Source organism: Pteropus vampyrus, unplaced genomic scaffold, assembly GCF_000151845.1.
Source record: "Pteropus vampyrus isolate Shadow unplaced genomic scaffold, Pvam_2.0 Scaffold18, whole genome shotgun sequence".
Taxonomy (NCBI): Eukaryota; Metazoa; Chordata; class Mammalia; order Chiroptera; family Pteropodidae; genus Pteropus; species Pteropus vampyrus.
Genome location: NW_011888799.1, coordinates 6,167,809 through 6,188,888, shown reverse-complemented (window position 1 = coordinate 6,188,888; position 21,080 = coordinate 6,167,809). Strand labels below are relative to the sequence as shown.

Below are 21,080 nucleotides of genomic sequence, written 5' to 3'. Positions count from 1 at the left end.
AATAAAAGGGACCTAAAAGAATGATCTATCCAAAAAAAAGTAAAAGTATAGAAAAAAATATACTAGAAAAATACTAAAGAAAGCTGGTGTTATTAATACCAGATAAAACTAGACTTTAAGAGCTTTACTAGAACAAAGGTCACTTCATAATAATAAGGTTTAATTAACCATGAAGATTCTAAACCTGCATAGTCCATTGTGGTTGCCACTAGCCACATGTGGTTAAAGGAAATAAAATTAAACATTCGGTTCTTCAGTTGAATTAGTCACATTTTCAAGTGCTCAAGAGCCACTATCATATTGAACAGTGAAGAGAACTTTTCCATCACCGCAAAAAGTCATATTGGATGGCACTGTTAAATGACTTTAAAGTTGTATGTAATAACATAGCCAAAAATATATAATGCAAAATTTACATATTTAGAAATTTAAAAATCACTATCATAATGATAGATTTTAGCACACCTCTCTCAGTAACAGATCAAGCAGACCAAAATAAGTATGTTTACAGAAGATTTGAATAACGTAATTAACAAAGTCAATTTAGTGAAATATGTAGAACACTGTATATGGCAGTTGAAAAACATATATTTTTCCTAACTACATGTGGAACACATAAAATTTGGCCATCTATTTGGCCATAAATGAAGTCTCAATAAATTAAAAAGATTCACAATCACAGAAACCATGTTCTTTGGTCACAATGGAATGAAGGTTGAAATCTAAAACAAAAAGATAACTAAACAAATGAAACAAAATTTACTTGGCAAGTTTTAAATCTACTTCTAAAAAACTAATAAATCAAGAAATAATAATGGAAATTAGAAAATTCTCTGAACTAAAAAATAATAAAAATACTACATAATAAAAACTTATTCCATGTCCCAATGTCCATCAGCAGCAAAAAGGGTAAATATAATCCTACAACGGAATATGACTCAGCAATACAAAAGAACAAAGTAATGATACAACCTGGATCACTCCCACACACATTAAGTAAAGGAATCAGACACAGCAGAATACATACTCTATGTTTCCATTCACATAATGTTCAAATACAGGCAAGTCTATGATGACAAAGGGAAGAATAATAGTTTCTCTTGGAAGAAGATACTGACTAAAAAGGGGACATGAAGGAGGAAGCCTTTGGGGGTGCTGGAAGTATTCTGCATCTTGATATGGGGGGATGATTATGGGAATACATGTGGATATAAAATTAAGTCATAATTAAGATTTGTGCACTACATTAAATACTAAGTATACCTCAATAAAATCTAAAAAAAAAACCGAAAATCTTACAGAATGCAGTTAAAGCAATATTGAGAGGGAAATAAATAGCCTTAAATACTTTTATTTGGAAAGAAGTCTGAAAAGACTAAGCATGCAACTTGAAATTAGAAAAGAAAAATAGAACAAATTCAAACAAAGTTGAAAGAAATAATGAGAGGAATTAATGAAGTTCTAAACCACACTTTTTCACCCTTCTCTAGGAACTTGTAGTCCCTAGAGACTACATTTCTTTTTATCTACACATTCCTGTCCAAAGGTCCTCTCCTCTTCCTCTCTTGCCACCCCAAATCTCACCCCAGTCTCCAGTTGCCTGTCTCTATCTCCTCACTCTGGCTGTAGAAACTGGAGAAGCGGTCAAGGGCATCACAGAATTCTTTGGGAAGGCACTTTCTGGGATGGTACAGGTAGCAGAGTGGGGAGACCGGCCAGCAGCGTGGTGACAGGACCAGTATAGAAACTGTTGGACTTGGATCTTCAATAAATAATTCTTTCTCAGCCTCCTCTTCTTCCTCTTCCTCCTGAGAGACAGAAGGATTTCAAGGGCTCTTGGGCTCCCCTTCTTTGGTCTAGTCTCCTATTCTCCTGTTCTCCCACTCTTTTCCCTTGCTCTTACCTCCTCTTCTTCCAGGCCCTGTTCTTCCTCATTCTCCTGCTTCAAGAGCAGCTTGTCAAGCTGCTGGAGCTGGAAGAGGTGGAACTGGCGCTGCAGCTCCTGGGAGGCGCTCAGGCTCCGCAGCATCTGCTGGGGGAGGCGGTTGGGGAAGCAGGGACCTATCTGCTCCAGCACGGCCCCCTCCAGCCAGCTCGAGCCCAGGCTCAGGAGACGGTCCGCCATGTAGTGCCTGCAGCACACACAGCCCGGGCCTCAGTGTGGGCACTCTGTATGGCCCAACCTCCCCAGTAAGAACATAGTCTCTCTGTTGCAGCCGGCCTGAGTCACAGGCCCTACCTCACCTCTTCCTTCCCACTCCCTATCCACGAATCCCACAGCCATCTCTGGATCTTAATCTCTCCTCCCACCACCCTTCACCTCCTCCCTTGTCTTTCTTCTAAGACTAAAATCTTTGTCCTCTCTAGACTCTCAGCCTCCCATTCTCTACCTCTCCAGACCTGCACTCACTGGTAAAAGTGCTCAAAAGTAGTGGCCAGCTCCAGGCCAGAAAGGACCATGATGGGCTCCAGGTGCTGCTGAAGCTGCCCCAGCATTTCCACTCTAGGGGCTCCACCAATCAGGTGGCTCTGGATCTGTTGGTCAATGTGCCGCGCAAACTGCTCACTTATCTGAGGCAACGGAAAGGGCGTGAGCGAATCATGAAGAAGGAGTAGAGGAGGAGAGTGGGGAGTGACAGAATAATGAGCAGAAAGAGATGAGTCTCGGGTATGAGCTTACAGCCCCACTGACTGGGAGGCTGGTGATACTCACGTGAGTGGCAGTGAGGAAGGACTGCTGCAGCAAGGCACCCGAGGAGCCACTGCGCAGGGCCAGTGTGAAGGCTGCTCGAGGCCCAAAGAGCTCTGAGCCTGCTCTCTGCAAGTGCTCATAGAGTGTACAGTAACGAGGAACGAAGTCTGGGGCCCTCCAGGCTGCAGCCAGGAACCTGCTGACCTGAGGAGAAGGGGAAAAAAAATACCATAAATAAAAGTCCCAGTATGTGAAGAGCCTAGCAGACCACCACTCCCCCACCCTTCCCCCCGAGAGTTCAGCTTCCTTCTGCCCACCTGCTCCTGTACCACACTCAGCCAGCACTGTGTTAGATTCCTCAGGCTGCTGCTTGGAAGAACTGGTGAAGGCCCAGGGCTACGATCCCGACCCTTACTGTTCTTGCTGACTGTGGAGACAGAGAGCAAAGGAAAGGGTTCCATCTCAGCCCCTGGGTGATTCCTGGGGTCTTGGGTACTGACCCCTGGAAATACCCAAAACAAAGCGGCATAAAAGAGTAAAATCCAAGAGGGGAGGAGCCAGATATCGCTGCTACCAAAATTCTTAGTTCAACCGGCCACAACTGTGACTTACAAGGCCGAGTGGATGGCTCAGGAGAAAGCCCAGGAGGAGGCTCCACATGCACCAGCAAGTGGCAAAGGCGACGAACTCGAGAGGCAAAGGATGCTGCGCGACTCAGGGGGTTCCGAGAGCTCTCCCTCTGCTCTAAGTACTGACCCAGCAGCCATCCCAGGGAGCTCACACCTTCCGCATCTAAAAGAAGACAGGTCAGGAACAGGTCTACGTGGGAAACGGGGAACATACAGCCCAGGAGGAGACAGAAGGAGTAATTGTACAAACGGGTTTGGGGGCAGCAGGGCCCTAGTTCTCCCCACACCAAGGTTTGCTTCAGCTGGAGTCTGGGGATAAAGTAACAGGCTGGGGGTGGGGTAGAGGGAAAGATTCAAATACCAGAGTCTCAGAGAGCAGTCCCTGGGGCAGGAGGGAAAGGAACACTGAGGAGACGGGCCTTCAGGGATAAAGACAGGAACCAAGAGAACCAAGAGCATTAACTCAGACGGTCCCTGGGAATAACGACAGGAGCAGGTTAGTGGGGCCAGGGGTCGGGATGGTTACCAGGGGAGGTGATGTTCTGCACCAGGGGGCTGACCAGGGCCTCCCAGCAGGTCTTGCCCAGTGCTTGGGCGGCCTCATCATCAGGGAGGAAGCGATCAGCAAAATTCTGCTCGTGGCGCAAAACCCTGTTTAGTCTTGAAATAAATAGTGTGTGGTCAAAGATTAAAGGCACAGATTCCCTTGAGGCCTCCACTCAAGTGCAGTCAACTCCCAATCGCCCCATGCTCTGTCCCTTCCCCAGCTCTCCCGTAGCAGCACACACTTCTCACCTATGTTTTCCTCCTCGAGTCCTGGCTGCTGCTTTACCTTCCAGACTCCCACAAGAGCATATCTCCTTCACAGTGTCATGCTCCTTTAACCACCTCCCCTCCTGCTTTCAACTCTGCCTACCTCTTGCCCCACCCACCTGGGACACAGCTGTAGGAGGCGCCTGCGGTCCTCTGCTATATCCCGGCTCCAGGCTTGTGCCCAAATTGTGTAGAAGAGACATGTACGGCGACACAGCTGCTCTCGGAATAGTGGCCAGAAAGTGGGCTTGGGGCCCAGCACCTCCACACCCCGAACTCGGGTGTCGATGCCGCCCTATAACATGCACAGACTTATCTGTCACCTAAGCCACCCAGCCTCCAAGCACTACCACAGCCAGGCCTCATACTCTGAGTTCCTAGAGCTACACAAGAAGGTCCCACATCTCTACAGGCTCTTGGCCCATCCCCAAGCAGACTAAGGAAGAACTTAGGCCTAAGCCTAGCTCCCAAACACTGGAGGATGCAGTCACTACAGAGATGTTGTCTACCTCCTGATCCCCTGCCCTCTGCCTCTTCTCTCACCATACCTGCTGGCAGCGCTTTATACGGATCTGGATGATGGGCCAGAAGCGGTTCAGGTTCTCCAGGAGGATCACCCGGCTGGCAGAGGGCACGACATTCACCTGGAGGGGCAGGAAGAAGAGGGAGAGAGAGAGTTGTCACCTCCAGAAGTGGGACTGGAAGGACTGTTGACAGCAGCCAAATTTGTGATGGTGTGTGCCCATCACTGCTCCTGCACTGAACTCATGGATTTATATGGCTCCACGTCCCTAATCCCACTCTCACTGTTTACAAGGCAGTGCCTGCCCAGGAGGAAGGGAATATGGGAATTCCCCAGGGACTGGGTCCTTCTGATAAGGCCCTGGGACAAACAGAAAGATGGAGAGTAAGATGAAAGGGAGGGGGGCACCAGGGTCCCCACCGTATTGAGCTCAGTGCTGATGCAGCTGGCACTGTCACCACCAAACACCACCACCCTGGCCGGCATGTAACTTGAGTCCTCACTGGCCACCAGCAGTGTCAGCTGCCTGGGAGAGGAGAAAGGAATAAGTCAGAAGCGAGACCCTGCTCTTAGTTCAAAATGACTTTCACTACTTCCTCCTCAGACTTGTCCCTCTGTGTAAGCATCAGTCTTCCCCAGACCCTCTGCTCTTGTCTTTATCTTCCCCCAAAGCAATTTCATTTAAACCCAGACTTTCAACTGAAAATACCCCAATGACTCCAAATGCACATCTTTACCCTAGACCACTCTCCTGAGCTTCCATGCTGTGTATCCAACAGAAATTTCCATGTCAGGCCCCACAGGTACCTCAGTCAACATGCCCATATGGAACGATCATCTGTCCACAGAAACCTGCCCCTCTTCCTATTTCTCTCTCCTGGGAAAGAAAACTGACATCCACTCAGTACTCAAATAGAACACTCACTGTGACTTTTCCCTCTCTTGGCTTCCCTCATCCAGTCAATGGCAAGTACTGCAGACTCTGCCTCTCAAGATCTCCCAGTCCATAATCTCCTAGCTATTCCCATTCCCTCTGCCTGAAGACATTCATCATTTCTCAACTATACTACTGCATAAACCTTTCTACTTTTTCTCCTGGCCTCCAAACCCACTTGATTGCCAGAATGAATTTTCTGAATAAAAAAAAAAAAAAAAAAATCTAAGTTTTGTCTCTTCCTTTTTTAAAATCCTTCAATGGCTTCCCAAGTTTCAGAATAAAGCTCACACTTCTTAGCTCATAAAACTCTTTGTGATCTGGCTCAACCTACTTTTCTGGCTTCACCTCCTGCTACTTCACTAGACACACCCTTCATTCCTGCCAAACACATTTACTTAAACTTTCCCCAAATACATCATCCTGTTTCTTCCATTCTGCACATGTGCTGTCCCTCTGTCTGGAATATCCATTGCCCTCTCTTTACCTCGCCATTTTCTACTTCAAAATTCAGTTCAGTCAACCCCTCCTTTTGGAGGCCTTCTCTGACCTCTCAGTTGGCCTCATGATCCAATGTACATGTCGACCACAATGCTTTTTCTTACTCTTCGCTCTTATTGATTTTCCAGCCTGGCTTCCCAACTAGACTGCAAATTCACTGAAGACAGGTCCCATATCTTACTGTCCTTGTAGCTCCAGACCTTTGCACGGTGCCTGGCACCGAGTATGCATTAAACAAATGCCCACGGAAGAGTGGATAAGTAAGTTATCAATCTCCCTCAACATCAAGCACAGGGAGTGACATCTGTACCTGTTGGCGGAGCATGTCATCAGGCTGAGGGAGTGAGGGGATGTCTATACCTAGCACAGAGAAGGTAGGTCTACAATGTGTCTATATATTCACTGCACAAAATAGGTTTGTGTATATTCCTCAGGGGTTACAGATCGTGTTGTGTACGTGGGTGTGTTCACACCTAACAAGAACACCACGGTGCATGTGCAAGGTGATGTAGTGGGAGCCGGTGCTGCCATTGGACTCCCAGTAGGTCTTGGGGTTGCGGTCCGTCAGCTTGCTGGCCCGGTGCGGGTTGGAGGACACTTCCACCTTCTCCCAGCACTTGTCCTCCTTCACTTCCACACTGGAGCCTGGGGGCAAGTGGGAAGGGGTGGCAGTCACAGCCTGGTTAGTTAAGAGAGAAAAAAGGAAAGGGACTAGAGAGGGAAGGGAAGGGGAGGGCAGATGCTGGGGTGGGAACCAGGAGAAAGCAGATTGGGACACGAACCCTGGCAGAGATGCCTAAGGAACACGTCAAAGAAAGGAATGTTGATCGGTTGGTGGGTTCGTCTGTGAACTTCGATCTGGCCCAGCACCATCTGCAGCCGGAACATGAGAAAGGGAAAGGGAAAACACAGAGATATATGGAGAAAGAGTCAGGGAGCAACAGAACACCTAACCCTTTTTTTCCCCAAATTCTGGCAGAACAGGACCATGTAGGGTAAAGGTTGAGTAATAAGTACCCCAGATTTGCTACCACTCAGGCCAAACCAGGATACCAAATGGGGTCACATACTGAATCCCCTTCCCTCGCTCCTGGCTTACAGTCTCCCTTAGTTCTGTACCTATGAGCCTCCTTACTTGAATGCAGCCAGCTAGGATACTGGAGGTGAGGCTACTATAGAGCTGGGCATGTTTTTCACACTCTGTCACCAGGTCCCGAAGCTCGCAGGCCAGTAGCAGCTGACCCGAGTGTTTGTCCAGGACTTTGGAGAGGGCCTCTTTGGCTCCCAAGCAGCAGAGCACCACTGCATAGTCCTTGTGCATTGAGGCCAGGCGATGCAGGAAGCAGAGCAGCTCCTGAACAATCTGAGCCCAGAGTGACAAAGATTAGTATGGGAAACATAGGCAAGCCACATAAGGGTTGAGGAGGGATAAGTTTAGTAAAGAGAATGTGGTAGCTGAGATTTTGGAGAAATTCAGAAGCCCAGGGAAAGGAGAATACCAAAGACAGGTTGGAACAGAAGACTGGGGTGCTGGGACTCTGGAGTGAGCTGGCATGAGTGGGGCTCAGCTTCCCAGGGTTCTTCCTGTCAGGTCCAAATTATCTCAAGAGCCAACCTGGGGGCCTAAGCCTCGCTCACAATGCACAAACCCTGAAGGGTGAGGAGCAAGGAATGTTTGGATTGCTGAATGAGGGCTTCTCCTAAACCCACAACCTAAAATCCACGTGAAGTCGAAAAGTTTATACAGGCACACCACATTTTATTGAGCTTTGCTTTACTGTGCTTCACAGATGTGTTTTTTACCAATTGAAGGCAAGACCCTCCACCAGCAAAAAGAGTACAACTTTGTTGCAATACTCACTTTACTGCAGTGGTCTGGAACTGAGCCTGCAATACCTCTGAGGTGTGCCTGTACTTCAAAGGTCCCAGTTCTAGAGACTCTTAAGTGTCAATAGCCTTCTCCTTCTTACCTAGCCCTCCTAGTGTCCAGACATGTCCAGAAAGGCTATGCTGTGCCCTCCAGAGGTAGCTGTTGTCCCAAAGGCTACCTTTCCCTCCCCCGCACTTGCCAAGGCACTGGTACCTCAGAGTCACTGCTGGGGCCACTCAGGCAGTTGAGGCAGGGCTCTAAGACCTCATGCCAGGGGAGGGCCATCGCCTCAGAGTAATCCAGCAGCCGGGTCATGACCCTGGTGAAGGGATGGAAACAAGTGAAGTCTCTACAGTCTGCCAGCTCCCCTTGCCTCCCACGCATTGGGGCACAACAGGCCCCTCACCTCAGCGAGGTCAGCAGTAGAGTTTTGTTGGGCCCAGGGGCATCCAGAGTCCGCAGCAACAGAAGGAAGGGCTGGGTCTCCTGCTGGAGGCTCTTGAGGAGGGGCCTCATGGCGCCCCCTGGGCCGCCCTCACGGCACAGCACTCGCTCCAGGTCCAGAAGGAGTTCTGCAGATGGGCCCCTCACCAGGGATCGGATCAGCAGGTCAGGGGACCCATCCTGGCCCTGGACACTGGAGGTCTCCAGTGTTGCTGCCAAGACACACAGGAGGAAGGAAATACGTATGAAGAGGATTCATACAAGTTGGTCAAATCAAGAAATAGGCAGTTCCTGAAAATCACTGCCAAATTTTCCTCCCAGTTGGAGGATATCTGCATTTTCTACCAAACTGTGGGGCATTTCCTTTTCCAGCCCCAAATATATGCCTAGCCACATGTAAAAAAAAAAAGCCTAGTACGGCAAGCACTGTCAAGTTTACACATTTTTAATCTCTTATGATCATATAATTACATTTTATCATTAAATGTTAGCTATGCTGTTACATATGCCAATAAATGTTAGCTGTTATCATTACATCCCTATTCTGCCTGGTATGGGAGCTTTAGATATACAGACTGAAAGACACATCAATATTTCATGTGTCTAATCACAAACTTTCTGTGCAAGTTATAATTCCTTTGAAAGCCTCTCTAGAAGTCATTTCTATTTTTTTTTCTAAATTTTTTTTTTAAATTTATGCCTATAGCATAAATTTATGCCACCTGGTCTTCCTAGGTGGTCTCCCACCCAAGTACTAACCAGGCCCAACACTGCTTAGCTTCCGAGATCAGACATTGGACTTGTTTAGGGCGGCATGGCCATAGACTGTGGACCGTGGCTCCTATGGGGTGCAAACCCAGGACCTTCTGCGTGTAAAGCAGACGGGCTAACCAATACACTATGGAACCACATCCTCTAGAAGTCATTTCAACCAAACTTTCCATGTGAAATAAGACGAGACCAAACCCAGACTAGACAGATGGCAATCCTCATATGTTTAAAGCCATTCAGGGAAGGCAAGTACCTTGTACCTATTCTAGGGTCTCCCTCTCCTCTTAGTCAGGAAGTTCTACTTAAGTCCTCACTTGAGCACTAAAATTCTCACTGATTTCTCGAAGGTTCATTGTGTCCTTCCAGGAAGGTATGAGAAAGTAAACCGTAGGCTTCCTGGCCACGGGCTGGCACTGTCTGAGTCCTCAGCAGAACCACCCCCTCCACAATGGTACCTGCATGCTCAGGACTGCCCGGCGGCTCTGAGTAGCGATTGAGAAGCATCATGAGGATAGTGCGTGTGGTGGGCATGGGTTCTATCCCCAGTGCTACCCCTGAGTGCCTGAACAAGGTGTCTCTCAGCTCTTGTGTTATAATCTGGTCTCCCAAAGTGTGGTGGTTGCACAAAAGCAGGTTGAGCAGGAGCAGGCCATTTCTCACTGCGGAGGAGCACCTGGAGGAGGGAGGTGACCCAGGAAGAAATTGACAGAGTGAATGCAATGGAAATAAGAAGCAAATAAACAGGGGAGAAGCCCTACAGCCATGGAGGAAAGGGTTCCAGGGGTCCCTGCCCTCAGGTCACTCCTCCCAACCCCAGGAATGAAGGAAGTGTCTCTGCTCTCAGTCAGAGAGGGCCACCAATGTTTTACCCAGAGGTAACAACATGAAGGGAATTTCTGCAAAACACGAGACTTAGGCAAGGAAGCAGCGGGGCTGTGGGCTTAGCAGGAGTTTGGAGGGTGATGTCCTGACCCCTCAGTGTTCAGCATCAGGATCACAGCTGCAGGGATGGTAAGGAGCAGGCTCTCGGAACCCGGGCGCGTGGCTGAGTCAATGCTGGCAAAGATCTCTCTGGTCATCTGGGCATCAAATAATGGGTGGATAGAATCTCGGCCAGTAACAAAATTGGGGATCTCCGAGGAGCTGGCAATGGCCAGCATCTTCAGTGCCTGTAAGGGGGATGGAGAAGCAGAGTTAGGAATGGGCAGAGCTACCACGCAGAGGAAGGAGAGAGCCAGGCCATCATTCCAGACCTCAGACTTTGGGGAAGCTGAACTGTTTGCAAATAGGTCAAGTAAGAGATAGAAATGGAAGAGGTAGTGATGGGACATTGAATGTCAAATAACAAAAAAGAACAAAACGAAACAAAGCACACAAAAAAAATCTAAGGCTCAATGGTGCTAATATCAGTCCACAACTTCTCTCTATCAGCACCAAGGCTAACCGAGTGGGACAGACGCCCCCTCCTCTGAGGGCCTCCTGCAGCTGGTACTACAGGAAAAAATTAATTAAGATGAACACTATACCATTAGAGTGGAGAATGTCTCTCCTGGTGAAAGGACTGGCTCCTGAGAAGAAACCCTCTAGGAATTAGAAATAATTTTCAGGATAATCCCCCTTAGGAGGCCTGGATCCTCCAAGCAAATGATGTAATGAGGCTTTCTCCCTTTGGCCACTCCACTCTGCCCCAATCATATGAATTCTGTGGATCTCGGTCATAAACAAAATGATGTTATTTTGTTATAGGGCAGGAGGTTGAATTTAAAGACAAATGCTGTATTTTGGTCATGCAATTTGAAAAGATCAGGGAATTCTTTAAGCAGACATGGCCTGCACTATGAATGTTTGGCTGCTCTTGGGAGGAACAGCACCTAATAGGCCCGTAGAGGAAGGAGCTTCCCGGCCTCTCCCTGGAACGGCCTGCTCTAAGGGGCCATATGTTCCTTGCCACATTTATAATGCTGGAAGCCATTCTCGGAACTGAGGCGCACCAGGCCCCGCTCAAGGTCCCTCAGGCTATCGAGAGCGCACCCTGCCCCCACCTCCTACCAGCCAGCACTTCTGTCTGGAGTAGTCAGAAAGCCAGTTCTTCTGTTAAGCAACCCTGGACGAGAGCCTCCCTTCCCATTCTCTAGACCCAGGCAGCAAGGCAATGGCAATGCTGGCTTTATTTTACCCACATCTGGGGAGGCAGTATTTTCTGTGTAAGGATACCACTCAGATCAAAGGGTAAAAACCTACTCTGTCTCATCTAGAAAATCAGTCTTTAACCAGACACCTAATTGTAACTAAAAAGGCATGGGAAATTCAACATACCTAAAAACTCAACTCCTGACCTTCTCCCCATACCTCTTCCTCCTCCAAAATTCTCCACTTAGTAGATAGCCACCTCATCCACTCTCCTGCTCAATTTTAAACCTGGAGTCATTTTTAAAAACATCATTCTCCGTTTCTCTGAGCATGCACTCAAGCTCCAAGACTGTCCAGCTGGAACTCTTAAATCCATCTGCATCTTTCCATGTTGAGGTCTTCTCTTTAGTCTAAATCGCCACAGTACCTCCTCAAGATTAGCAGTCTCCCAAACTGCCCATCTCGCCCATCGCTTACTTCTGCCAGGCCCAGTTCCACTCACCGCCAACCCTGCCTGCTGCACCAAGACGGAAGTCTTATATTCTTGCATGCAAACCAGCACAGCGTAGATGCCACCTTCCCTGGCAAAGAGTGGGCGCCATTCATGCTTGGTCATGAGCAGGTACAAGAGGCGCAGGGCCAGCACCACCACCATCTTCTCTCCCACCTGATTGGTCAGCAGCTCCACCAGTGTCTTCACCAGCTTCTCTCTGAGAGAGAAGAGACATTGGAGTTTCTCCCCACAAGGGTCATGCTTGACTTCCTGCCCAACCCTACCCACCAGGACCCAGTCATCACCCTCACCCCTTTCCAGCCTGCCCTCCTTGCCTTAGACTCATTCCTGATGCCCTCTCCTCTGCAGTCTAACTGCCTCTGGCTCCTCACTTCATGAAGGAGGCAGAGAGGAAAAATGGTTAGGAACTCTGGCTCATCTTCCCAAATAAGTCTACAAATTCAATGTAATTTTTATCAAAATGCCTAAAAGGTTTTAAAAAACATGACAGATTCAGGCACAGGAAGAGGAAATAATCAAGAACAGTAAAGAAATGTTTGGAAAGAAATAATGGTAGACTTGCCTACTAGTTATCAAAATACAAACTTAGAATAATTAAATAAATCTCTGGAAATGATACAGGGTAGCCAAAAGGATCGATAGATGGGAAAAGAGATAAGGACGGCATCTCAGCCAGTAAAGACAGGAAGGACCTGCAAAATGTGATATGGAAACACCTGGCTATCTAGCTGAAAAAATTAAAGCTAGAACTCTGCTTCGCTCTACCTGCGAAAACAAATTGCAAACAGGTTTTAAAATAAATGTGAAAAACAAAACCATAAATATTTTTAGAAAACATAGGGAAATATTTTTATAATCCTGGAATAGGATAGACCCTCCTAAGTAGAACATAAAATCTAGAAGCGTTAAAGAAAGTTGAAAAATATAGCAACATAAAATCTAAAACTTTATCACAATGGAAGACGCTATCCACAAAGTTATAAGGCAAGCCATATGAGTCAGAGAACATGTCCAGCAGAAATGCTGATCAGAAGGAAAGAAAAAAGTTCCCCCCAAAGTCCCTGAAAGACAGTGAGCATCACAAGAGGGAAAAAGCCAAGATTAACATCTTTCTCCACAGTGACAGAGATGCATATTGAGGAGGTGCCTATGAACTATGTAGGAAAGAAACACAAAGGAAGAAATTCTGGGAAAGAAGGCAAATAAAGTTACTGGCAAAATTCTGTTTTTATCTGTCTTTTCTCATGAGCTTTATGATGACCACAATGTGAATCAAATACGCTTTAAATATATATCCCCTTCTATAGTCATGATTTCTTATATTTAAAATATAAATAACAGATTAATATCCAGCATTCCTAGAAATTAGTAAGAAAGAAAAAGACAAAGACTTAATAAGAAAGTGGGCAGAGGGTAAGAACACATTATTTATAGGTGAAGACACACTACATATGTGTGCAAACATGTCTAAGAAATTAAAACAAAGAGATAACATTTAAAATTTTGTCAAGCTCATAGGTTTAAAAAATGGCAATATCCAGTATTGGCAGGCAAGTGGAAAAACAGATCCATTAGAATCCTGTATTTGAACTTGGACATAACCATACTGTAGAGTCCTCTGCAGTCCTAATGAGGCAGCTCTATGTGGATGGATATGGAGAGCCCTCATAAGACATACTGAGTGTGGGGAAAAGTTGCAGAAATACGTAGAGTATAATTACATATATTAAAATACATACTCAGAAAATGTTCTATATCCAAATGCAGTAACAAAAGTAAATCTAGAGGAGGTCTAAAGAATATGCTCCAGACTGTAGTGAAAAGGGACTTTAACTTTTCATTCTATGTTCTTTTATATTCTTCAGATCTTTTAAAAAGAAAATTTGTGTATTATTTATATAATTAAGAGGCAGTAAAACAAAAACACTTTTAAAATAAAAAATAAGGAAGGGGAAAAAAAAGAATGGAAAAGAAAAAAGAAAAAAGCTCAAGTTCTAGAGTCAAAGGACCTATAGGTTTGAATCCTGGCTCTGCTTTCTGTCAAATTCTGGGCAAGTCAGTTACATTTTCTAAGCCTCAGTTTCCTCACCCATACAATGGAATAAGAAAAGGAATGACTTCCTCAGGTGATAGGAGGATAGGAGAGAATGCATGTAAAACTCTAAGCACAGAGTCTGGTAGAGAATAAGTGTTCCAAGAGTATTAGCCATGATACCATTCTACCCTCCTGCTAATCCTCAGGCTGACCCTTCTTTCACCTCTAGCCTTTCTAATTCTTGATCTCATAGCTCCTTTCCTCCCTACTACCCTCCTTTCCCTCTGACAACTTAAACCAAAACCTCTCCCTGCCACCATTCCAACCTCAAGGATCTGTCGGGACGGACCAGAGGGTGGTCCCGCTCAGTGACCTCCTCCACAGCCTGAGAGAGGGCATAGAGCCCTGAAAGCTGCAAGTTTGTGTCCAAGCTGGATATCTGCACCGTGGCCACGACCGCTGTCACATGCTGATCCAGGGAGCTGCGTGGACCTGGACCCCGCAAGGCTCTAGCCATTTCTGAAATTGATGAGGAAAAGGCAGTGGCTTAAGAAAACTGTGCTACCTCTAAGTTGGAAGTACTTAAAGGTCAAGCCCAGTTATCCTACTGATATTTTAATACATTATTCATTACTGTAACTTGCATTCAGAACTTTTCCAATTCTGTGTAAAAGATTTAGTAGTCAAATGACAAAAATGAAGATACTCTGGAAAATGGACCCCCCTTTTCCAGGGATACTGAAGAAAGGGAGCCACAACTGATTAGACGTAATCAAGGCCAAAGGAAAGAAAATGGATGCATGCTTCCAAAGCATTTTCCTGTGCAAATGGGACCTTACTCCACGGCTTTCCCTCAACCCCGATTATCCACTTATCTGGGGACCACCCAGGACTTGTTCCAAGTTCCTTACCCTCTCCTCCCAGCATCTGACTCACCACTGGCTGCCTCCTTCATCTCGGCGGGCAGAGCCATCCCCTCAGTCACCAGAAGCTGGTTAAACAACTGTGAATCACTCTGTGCCATGGGGGGCTCAGTTTTTCCTTTAGCAGGCTCTGCCTCTGCCTTAGGGGACTCAGCCTTTGCTTTGGAGGACTCAATCTCTTCCTCTGAGAACTTGGCCTCGAACTTGGACTCCTCTTCTGGATCTGGAGTACAGGGTTGACTTCGTGAAGAAGATGAGCTGCTTAGTTCATCAGGTTGCAGCCCATACTTAGTGTAGATTTGGGAGTTGAGCAGGTCGCTGAGGGTGCTGCCCTCAAACCGATTACGGAGAACCTGCAGCAGACCCTCAGCCACCTCTATGGGCACGGAGATTTCTCCTAGGGCCTTTTCCTCCAGGGTCTGTCAACAGAAGTGGGTAGGCATTTTAGGGATGAGCAGACACAAAGGTCCTGGGGACAGTAATAGGAAGGGTGGCCACCTTCCGCTATACCTTGTGCACCTTCTACATACCAGACCCTCACATTTGTTTCCTCCCCCAGCAGGACCCCTCATACTTTCTAACCTCTAGCTGCAGCCTCCTCCTACACTGGGAGCTGTCCCATATCTAGAACTTCCTTAGACAATCCCATCTCTAACCTCACTACAAACTCTGCAGGCATCTCAGGCCTAAAATACCTCATCCAGGTTCTCCCGAAGATTCTGAAAAATCGGCTGCTGCTCACATATGTCCAACTTCTTGATGAAAAAGAGCAGCTCCCACCACTCAGCCTGAGTCAGGTATCCCAATTCCTCATTCTTCTGAGGCTCAGGCTGGAGGTATGGCAAAGAGTAGAGCCCATCCAAAGGCTTCCAGTCCCAGGACGGAAGTGCTGAGAATATAGGCATAGGATCTCATCATCCACCAGGAATAGAGTAGATTTCTGAATCTCTGGGGCAGCTCCCAGTCAGGAGTGGCTTCGTTCCAGCCACTATTCGTCTGCACTACTCCTCTGTTCAGAGACATGCTGTCAATGTCCCCTTCGAGGCTCACCTGTGCCCAACATAGTGGCCCCTGCCTTCTTCTCTACAACTGCTGGAGCTGTATCCTCAGTAGCTTCCTCAGGGCCCAGGATCTCAAGCATGTGCCAGTGCACCCAGTAGGTGCGGCCCGTCGACTGCCAGAAGACCTGGTATGGAAGGAGGAAGAAAGAGGGAAAAACAGAAAGGGCTCGCTTTGAGCCCTGGGTTGTGCAGGCTTGAGAGGACATGCTGGGCCCAGATCTGCAGCATACACCCCTCAGATGCACACCTGGCTAGGCTTGGGGAAACCTCTAAAAGGCTCCCTTCCCCTATCATGGTAGGGTCTGGCTTTCATCTCTTCCTAATAGCTTCTGCTCCTATACTCCCTCCCAGTCAACTCCACAGGTGGAAGGGAAAGTGGAGGGGGAGGGTCTCTCCATATATTAGTTCTGCTTTCTGGGTGTGAGTCTCTCCTTAAACCTCACAGCCCACCCACTCCCTCCAGATTTTCTCAACTCTCCAAATGCCCCCCCACCCCATCCATTGCTGAGCCTCCCTTGAACCATTCCAGTTTCCTCAAGGGTTTTCTCCTTGGGTTGCCTGCCAGAGGTCCCTGAATGGAAGCCCCAGCTATGTGCAACCCAAAAAGATCCACAACACTGTCTCCCCACCACACACTCGCTCACCTGCACAGGGGGCACGCCATTGTTGCTCTGCCGGAACTCGCCCTCGTCCCCAGCACTGATCTCCTCATAATCATCCAGCATCCGCACACGCGTGCCTGGCACCAGTGTCTGCTGCACATACTCACCATAGCCACTACGGCTAGAAAATTCAGAACGCTGGCGGAAGGCCCGCCCTTGCTTTCTGGGGGTGGCAACAATGGTGGGTAGTGAAAGGCTGGGGCTTGAAATGCAGGGCTGAAAGATGGACCGGGATGGCCGTGGAGGTGATGTGCCCCGCTGTTCGCTGAGGTTCCGGGCCCAGCCCATGCTTCGCACCAGCTCTGAGATGAGGTTGCCCACAGCCATACTGAACTCCAGCTCCCGTGGCCCCCGGCTTTTTTCCCGACCAAATTCCTCCCTTGGGGACAGGGAGCCTTGGTCTCCAGCCCCTGGCTCTGGACTGTTATTCAGCTGATCCAGCAGGGAAGTGACACATAGGTAGCGTTTCACCAGGGAGAAAAGTAGCTTTCCTGGGACCTGTAAGACACAGCCCATGGTGTAGGTTCATCTGCTCCCAGCTTTAGTCCCTCTCCTTTCCCCTCATCATCCTCTACAGAAAAATATGAAGGCCTCATCCCCATACCTGTTATTCTCAAACTGTGATTTATATAAGAAACATACAAGGAGTGTCTTAAAACAGATTCCTAGATTCTAATCTCGAAATTCTGAGTGAGGAGTGGCACACGAACCTTCATTCTAACAAGCTTCCCAGGTGGCTATGGTGCTGATGCACATTCCTGAACCACATTTTCATAAATGATGCTTTAGGCCTTATACATAGCATTTCCCCCACAGCTGCCAGAGTACCTGAGGCAGATGAATGCCCTCAAAGGCCATACAGTGTTCCTCAGAAGATGTAGTCTCTGCAAACAGCTCCAGCAAAGTATAGCGGCTGTCAAAATCCATGTGCTGCTCGATGCCATCTTGCTGGCTCAGTGACAGAAGGACATGAGCCCGACTCCCTGTAATCCACACCCAATCCATATTTTCTTCTCAATCCCCAACACTTTGCCCCTGTCTTTCCTAGACTCTCTATCCCCTACCCCAGAAGCTTTTGAACTTCCTTGTGACAGACTCACAGTAAGGTATACATTTTATATGGTAACCTGACACAAATGTACACACATGTATATAACTGAAATATGTATTTCATGCTACAAAACTGACCTTATTAAGTGCTATGTACTGATATTCCAGATTTTTAAAAAATGTTGCTTATAACCCACCAAAATGATTTCACTATTGACCAAATGAATCTCAACCCACAGTTTAAAAATATAAAGCTACCCCATTCTCTTCTCTACCACTGCACTGAAAATGGACAGATAAACCAGGTACTATCATTTTATCCTGTTTCCGTCCCTGTTACAGCATATTATCTATAGCTTTGCTTTGCATTGAATTGATATTCCCAAACACTAGATGTTCTTACAGACTTGGCAAATGCCTCCTCTTTCTGTTCTTACTCCTTGTGGTCCCACTTTCTCCTCTCCAGCTGTCTCTTACCAGCATCGTGGGCTGCCAGAGCCTGCAGCATCTTGCCTGCACTCCGACGGATCTGAGGCTCAGGGTTGCACAACATGTGCATGAGCAGGTCCAGGGCTCCTGTTTCCCTGAAGACCCCGGTGAGGGGCCCGATGCTGGCATAGGCACTGAGCACGTGGATGGTGTGGAGCACAGTGGCTGTGAGGCTCGAGGTCCCACCTTCATCCAGCTGCCTGGCAGCCCTGCGCACCAGCGCCCGTACATCAGCCTCCATTTCGCCCAATGCCACATCATCCAGGCCTCCCGGATCTCGGGGAAAACTTCCTGAACACCCAGCTGGTTCGTGCTGAGGTCCCTTAGATAGTGCCCGCTCACCTAACAGCATGGGGCAGTTGGCATAGACCTCGGGGGCTGACAGCCACATGAGAATGTGCTCTGCCTTGCCCTCTTCTACACCCACTCTACCCACTTCCCCGCACTTCAAGACACTCCATCGAATCAGGTATTCAGGACGTCCATCATGCCCAGGACGCTGTCGAATAAGTTCTTCAGGATATGCCTGCAGCCGGGGCCCCAAGGGCACCATGAGGTCCCCAGTGTGCCGTTCCCCCACCATCTTGAGCTCCTGGGACACACAGAAGAAAGATAAAGGCAGTATGAGAAAGCAAAAAGACTACGTGTGGGGTGGACTCTTAAGAGATAGATAGGGTGGGTGGTGATTCATAAGTTGCATGATGGAATTTAGAGGCTGAATAGAAAGGCCAAGAATAAGATGAAATAAATAACTTGAACATACTTTGAGATTTATAAGAAGAATGAAGTGAAAACGGCGTGAAGATGAAATGAAAGGTTTAAGAAATGGAAGAGGTTATGAGAAAAATGAGAAGAATAGGTAAGGTAACAAAAAGAGTTGACCATTAAGCAGGACCGTCTGGACAGAATAGCAGGGTTTCTGAGGGATACAGATCAGAACTCAGAAGAGTGTCACGGATGAACAGGAAGGACAGCAGCATATGAGACAGTGGGGCCAAGTGAGGAACATCTTGGGGGAGAGGCAAGACAGGGGTATAAATGACAGGGTAAAGATGGAATGTGGAAATAAAGGGGTGGGTAATGGCAGATAGACAGAATAGAGATGAAAAGAGGCCGGGCTGTGGGCCCCCACATCCAGATGACTGGATGAGAAAAGCGTTTTGAGAGTACTGTGAAAGGGGGAGGGGCCTAAGGGCCAGATAAAATTATGGGAGAAAAAGACCATGTCCCATCCTGCACTTATGCTATGGTAGGGTCTAAGGTAAAAACAGATGGTGAAAATCATGGAATTGAAGGGAAGGGAATGAGGTCAGGAGATGGAAGTATTACAGAGGCAATATAGTGCAGATTTCAGAGTTGGATAAATGTGACTTTGAATGCTGGCTCTTTGACTTACTATGTGCATAGTTTTGGACGTTACTTAGCTTTTGAGTCTCAGTTTCCTCTTCTGCAAGATGGTAATATTCATACCCAACTCTTGAAGTTATGAAAACTTAAGATCACATGTGTAAAACACTCAGAACAGCCCCTAGCTCATAATGAGTGCTCAGTAAACATAACCTAATATTATTTTTGGATGGTGGAGGGGACAGTCCTCAAATAATTGGAACATTAAGCCAGAAGAATATTATAAAGGGAAATGGGGTGATGGCTATATTAGTGATCAGGAAGAGCTACGTGTGACATAAAGCAGTGTGGGGCAGCAGGGAATGGTGAGAATAAAAATGGAAGGTAAGCCCAGATGAAGAAATGGTGATCAGGACAGGGGTCACTCAGGGTACGGGGATAAAAGATGAGAATAGAAATAAGGCTTACAGAGGAGGGAAAATATAGGATGTGGACTTCCATAGGGGTAGGGGTCCAGTTAGCAGGGGGTGTGAGAAGGGAGGCAGGCTTGGTGGCAAGATTGGGAGGTAACCAGTGATGTGGAGATGAACAACTGATGAGCAGGGTGAAGTAGAACAATCCGACAGGCCTAAATCGGGGGCGGGGGGATGGGGGTGGAAGGAGGGAGGCTAACCATCAAGGGCCTAGACCAAGAGCAATGAACTGAAGTGTGGAGGTGAGGTCTGGACACGGGGATGAGACAACAGGTAGGTAGGTGTAGGTAGCAAGGTCAGGCCCAAGACTGCACACCAGCAGGGGCGATGACAGAGGCCAAAACCGCAGTGGGAACGGGTTTCTGGGGCGGGTAGACGATGGGGGAGCGCTGTCCACGCTGACAGGACCGAGCGAATCTCAGGGAACAAGACTTGGCTCCCGTCGTCAGTCTCACAGAAAGTGGATAAGGGACCGGGGAGAGGACGGGGCAGGGAGCGGGTTGTCATAGAACTCTCCTCTCACCTCCCACGGCCCGGCTTGGCCCTCGCTGGGACCCAGCGGCCAGTCCCGCCGTCCTGGCCCCGCCTCCTCTGCAGCTCCCTTCCGGGTCACACGGCGAGGGCACGCCCTGCCAAGCATCTACGGGTCCCAGCGCGGCCCACAGTCAGGCGCGGCAGAACGGTGCGCAAGTGGAGCATGCGTAGTACCCACGGGCCCCTGCGTGAGGGGCGCGCCGCAGGCGGAGTTTGAAATCGCCGTCACGTTGCTCCGGTTCTTGCAGCGGGAGGCAGCCCTTTTTATCTACAGTCTACTTTGAAGCTCCCCCTCCCTTGCCTGGGTATGCCTTCCTTGTACCCCTGAAACCTAGTAAACTATTCTCCCACCCTATGGCTGTCCTTTGAATTTTCACTAGGTCGCGTGGCCGTGAGTTTTCCAGACCCCTCAGTGATGCTTTGGATTGGTTGAGTCACTTTGCGTTAATTAAAATCACTTATCCATGTTGACCTAAGCACCGAACAAAGCCATGTACAAAGATAAAGTTCCCAGCTCCACGAAAAATTCCTTAAATTAAATCGTACAAACTTCAACAGCCCAAAGCACCCGTTAGCATTACTGTTGTTTTCATCAAGCAGCCAGACTTGCTTCTCAGAGCGGCAACTTGAGATTTGATTGTTCATACTTCTCTTTCTCCCTATATGGAAAAACAGAGGCAAAGAC

At 47.8% G+C, this 21,080-nt stretch overlaps 1 protein-coding gene across 8 annotated transcripts in view; it reads right to left on the bottom strand.

The window, feature by feature from the left end:
• Positions 1 to 20,969, bottom strand: part of CUL9 (cullin 9) — a 35,035-nt gene extending 14,066 nt beyond the window's left edge. For all 8 annotated transcript variants that reach the window (XM_011354669.2, XM_011354670.2, XM_011354671.2 and 5 more), the window contains exons 1-26: positions 20,385 to 20,969; positions 18,030 to 18,633; positions 17,331 to 17,485; positions 16,485 to 17,000; positions 15,830 to 15,965; positions 15,475 to 15,668; positions 14,793 to 15,198; positions 14,183 to 14,375; positions 11,810 to 12,017; positions 10,150 to 10,346; positions 9,633 to 9,850; positions 8,369 to 8,618; positions 8,176 to 8,281; positions 7,228 to 7,455; positions 6,875 to 6,965; positions 6,566 to 6,737; positions 5,078 to 5,183; positions 4,683 to 4,778; positions 4,254 to 4,429; positions 3,848 to 3,981; positions 3,305 to 3,484; positions 3,010 to 3,119; positions 2,714 to 2,896; positions 2,411 to 2,571; positions 1,904 to 2,132; positions 1,619 to 1,808 (exon numbers count right to left, since the gene is read on the bottom strand). In XM_011354669.2, coding sequence (XP_011352971.2) covers positions 1,619 to 1,808; positions 1,904 to 2,132; positions 2,411 to 2,571; positions 2,714 to 2,896; positions 3,010 to 3,119; positions 3,305 to 3,484; positions 3,848 to 3,981; positions 4,254 to 4,429; positions 4,683 to 4,778; positions 5,078 to 5,183; positions 6,566 to 6,737; positions 6,875 to 6,965; positions 7,228 to 7,455; positions 8,176 to 8,281; positions 8,369 to 8,618; positions 9,633 to 9,850; positions 10,150 to 10,346; positions 11,810 to 12,017; positions 14,183 to 14,375; positions 14,793 to 15,198; positions 15,475 to 15,668; positions 15,830 to 15,965; positions 16,485 to 17,000; positions 17,331 to 17,485; positions 18,030 to 18,633; positions 20,385 to 20,501 — 5,356 coding nt within the window. In that variant the 5' untranslated portion in view covers positions 20,502 to 20,969. The remainder of the gene's footprint in view (positions 1 to 1,618; positions 1,809 to 1,903; positions 2,133 to 2,410; positions 2,572 to 2,713; positions 2,897 to 3,009; positions 3,120 to 3,304; positions 3,485 to 3,847; positions 3,982 to 4,253; positions 4,430 to 4,682; positions 4,779 to 5,077; positions 5,184 to 6,565; positions 6,738 to 6,874; positions 6,966 to 7,227; positions 7,456 to 8,175; positions 8,282 to 8,368; positions 8,619 to 9,632; positions 9,851 to 10,149; positions 10,347 to 11,809; positions 12,018 to 14,182; positions 14,376 to 14,792; positions 15,199 to 15,474; positions 15,669 to 15,829; positions 15,966 to 16,484; positions 17,001 to 17,330; positions 17,486 to 18,029; positions 18,634 to 20,384) is intronic.
• Between the last annotated feature and the right edge of the window lie 111 nt (positions 20,970 to 21,080).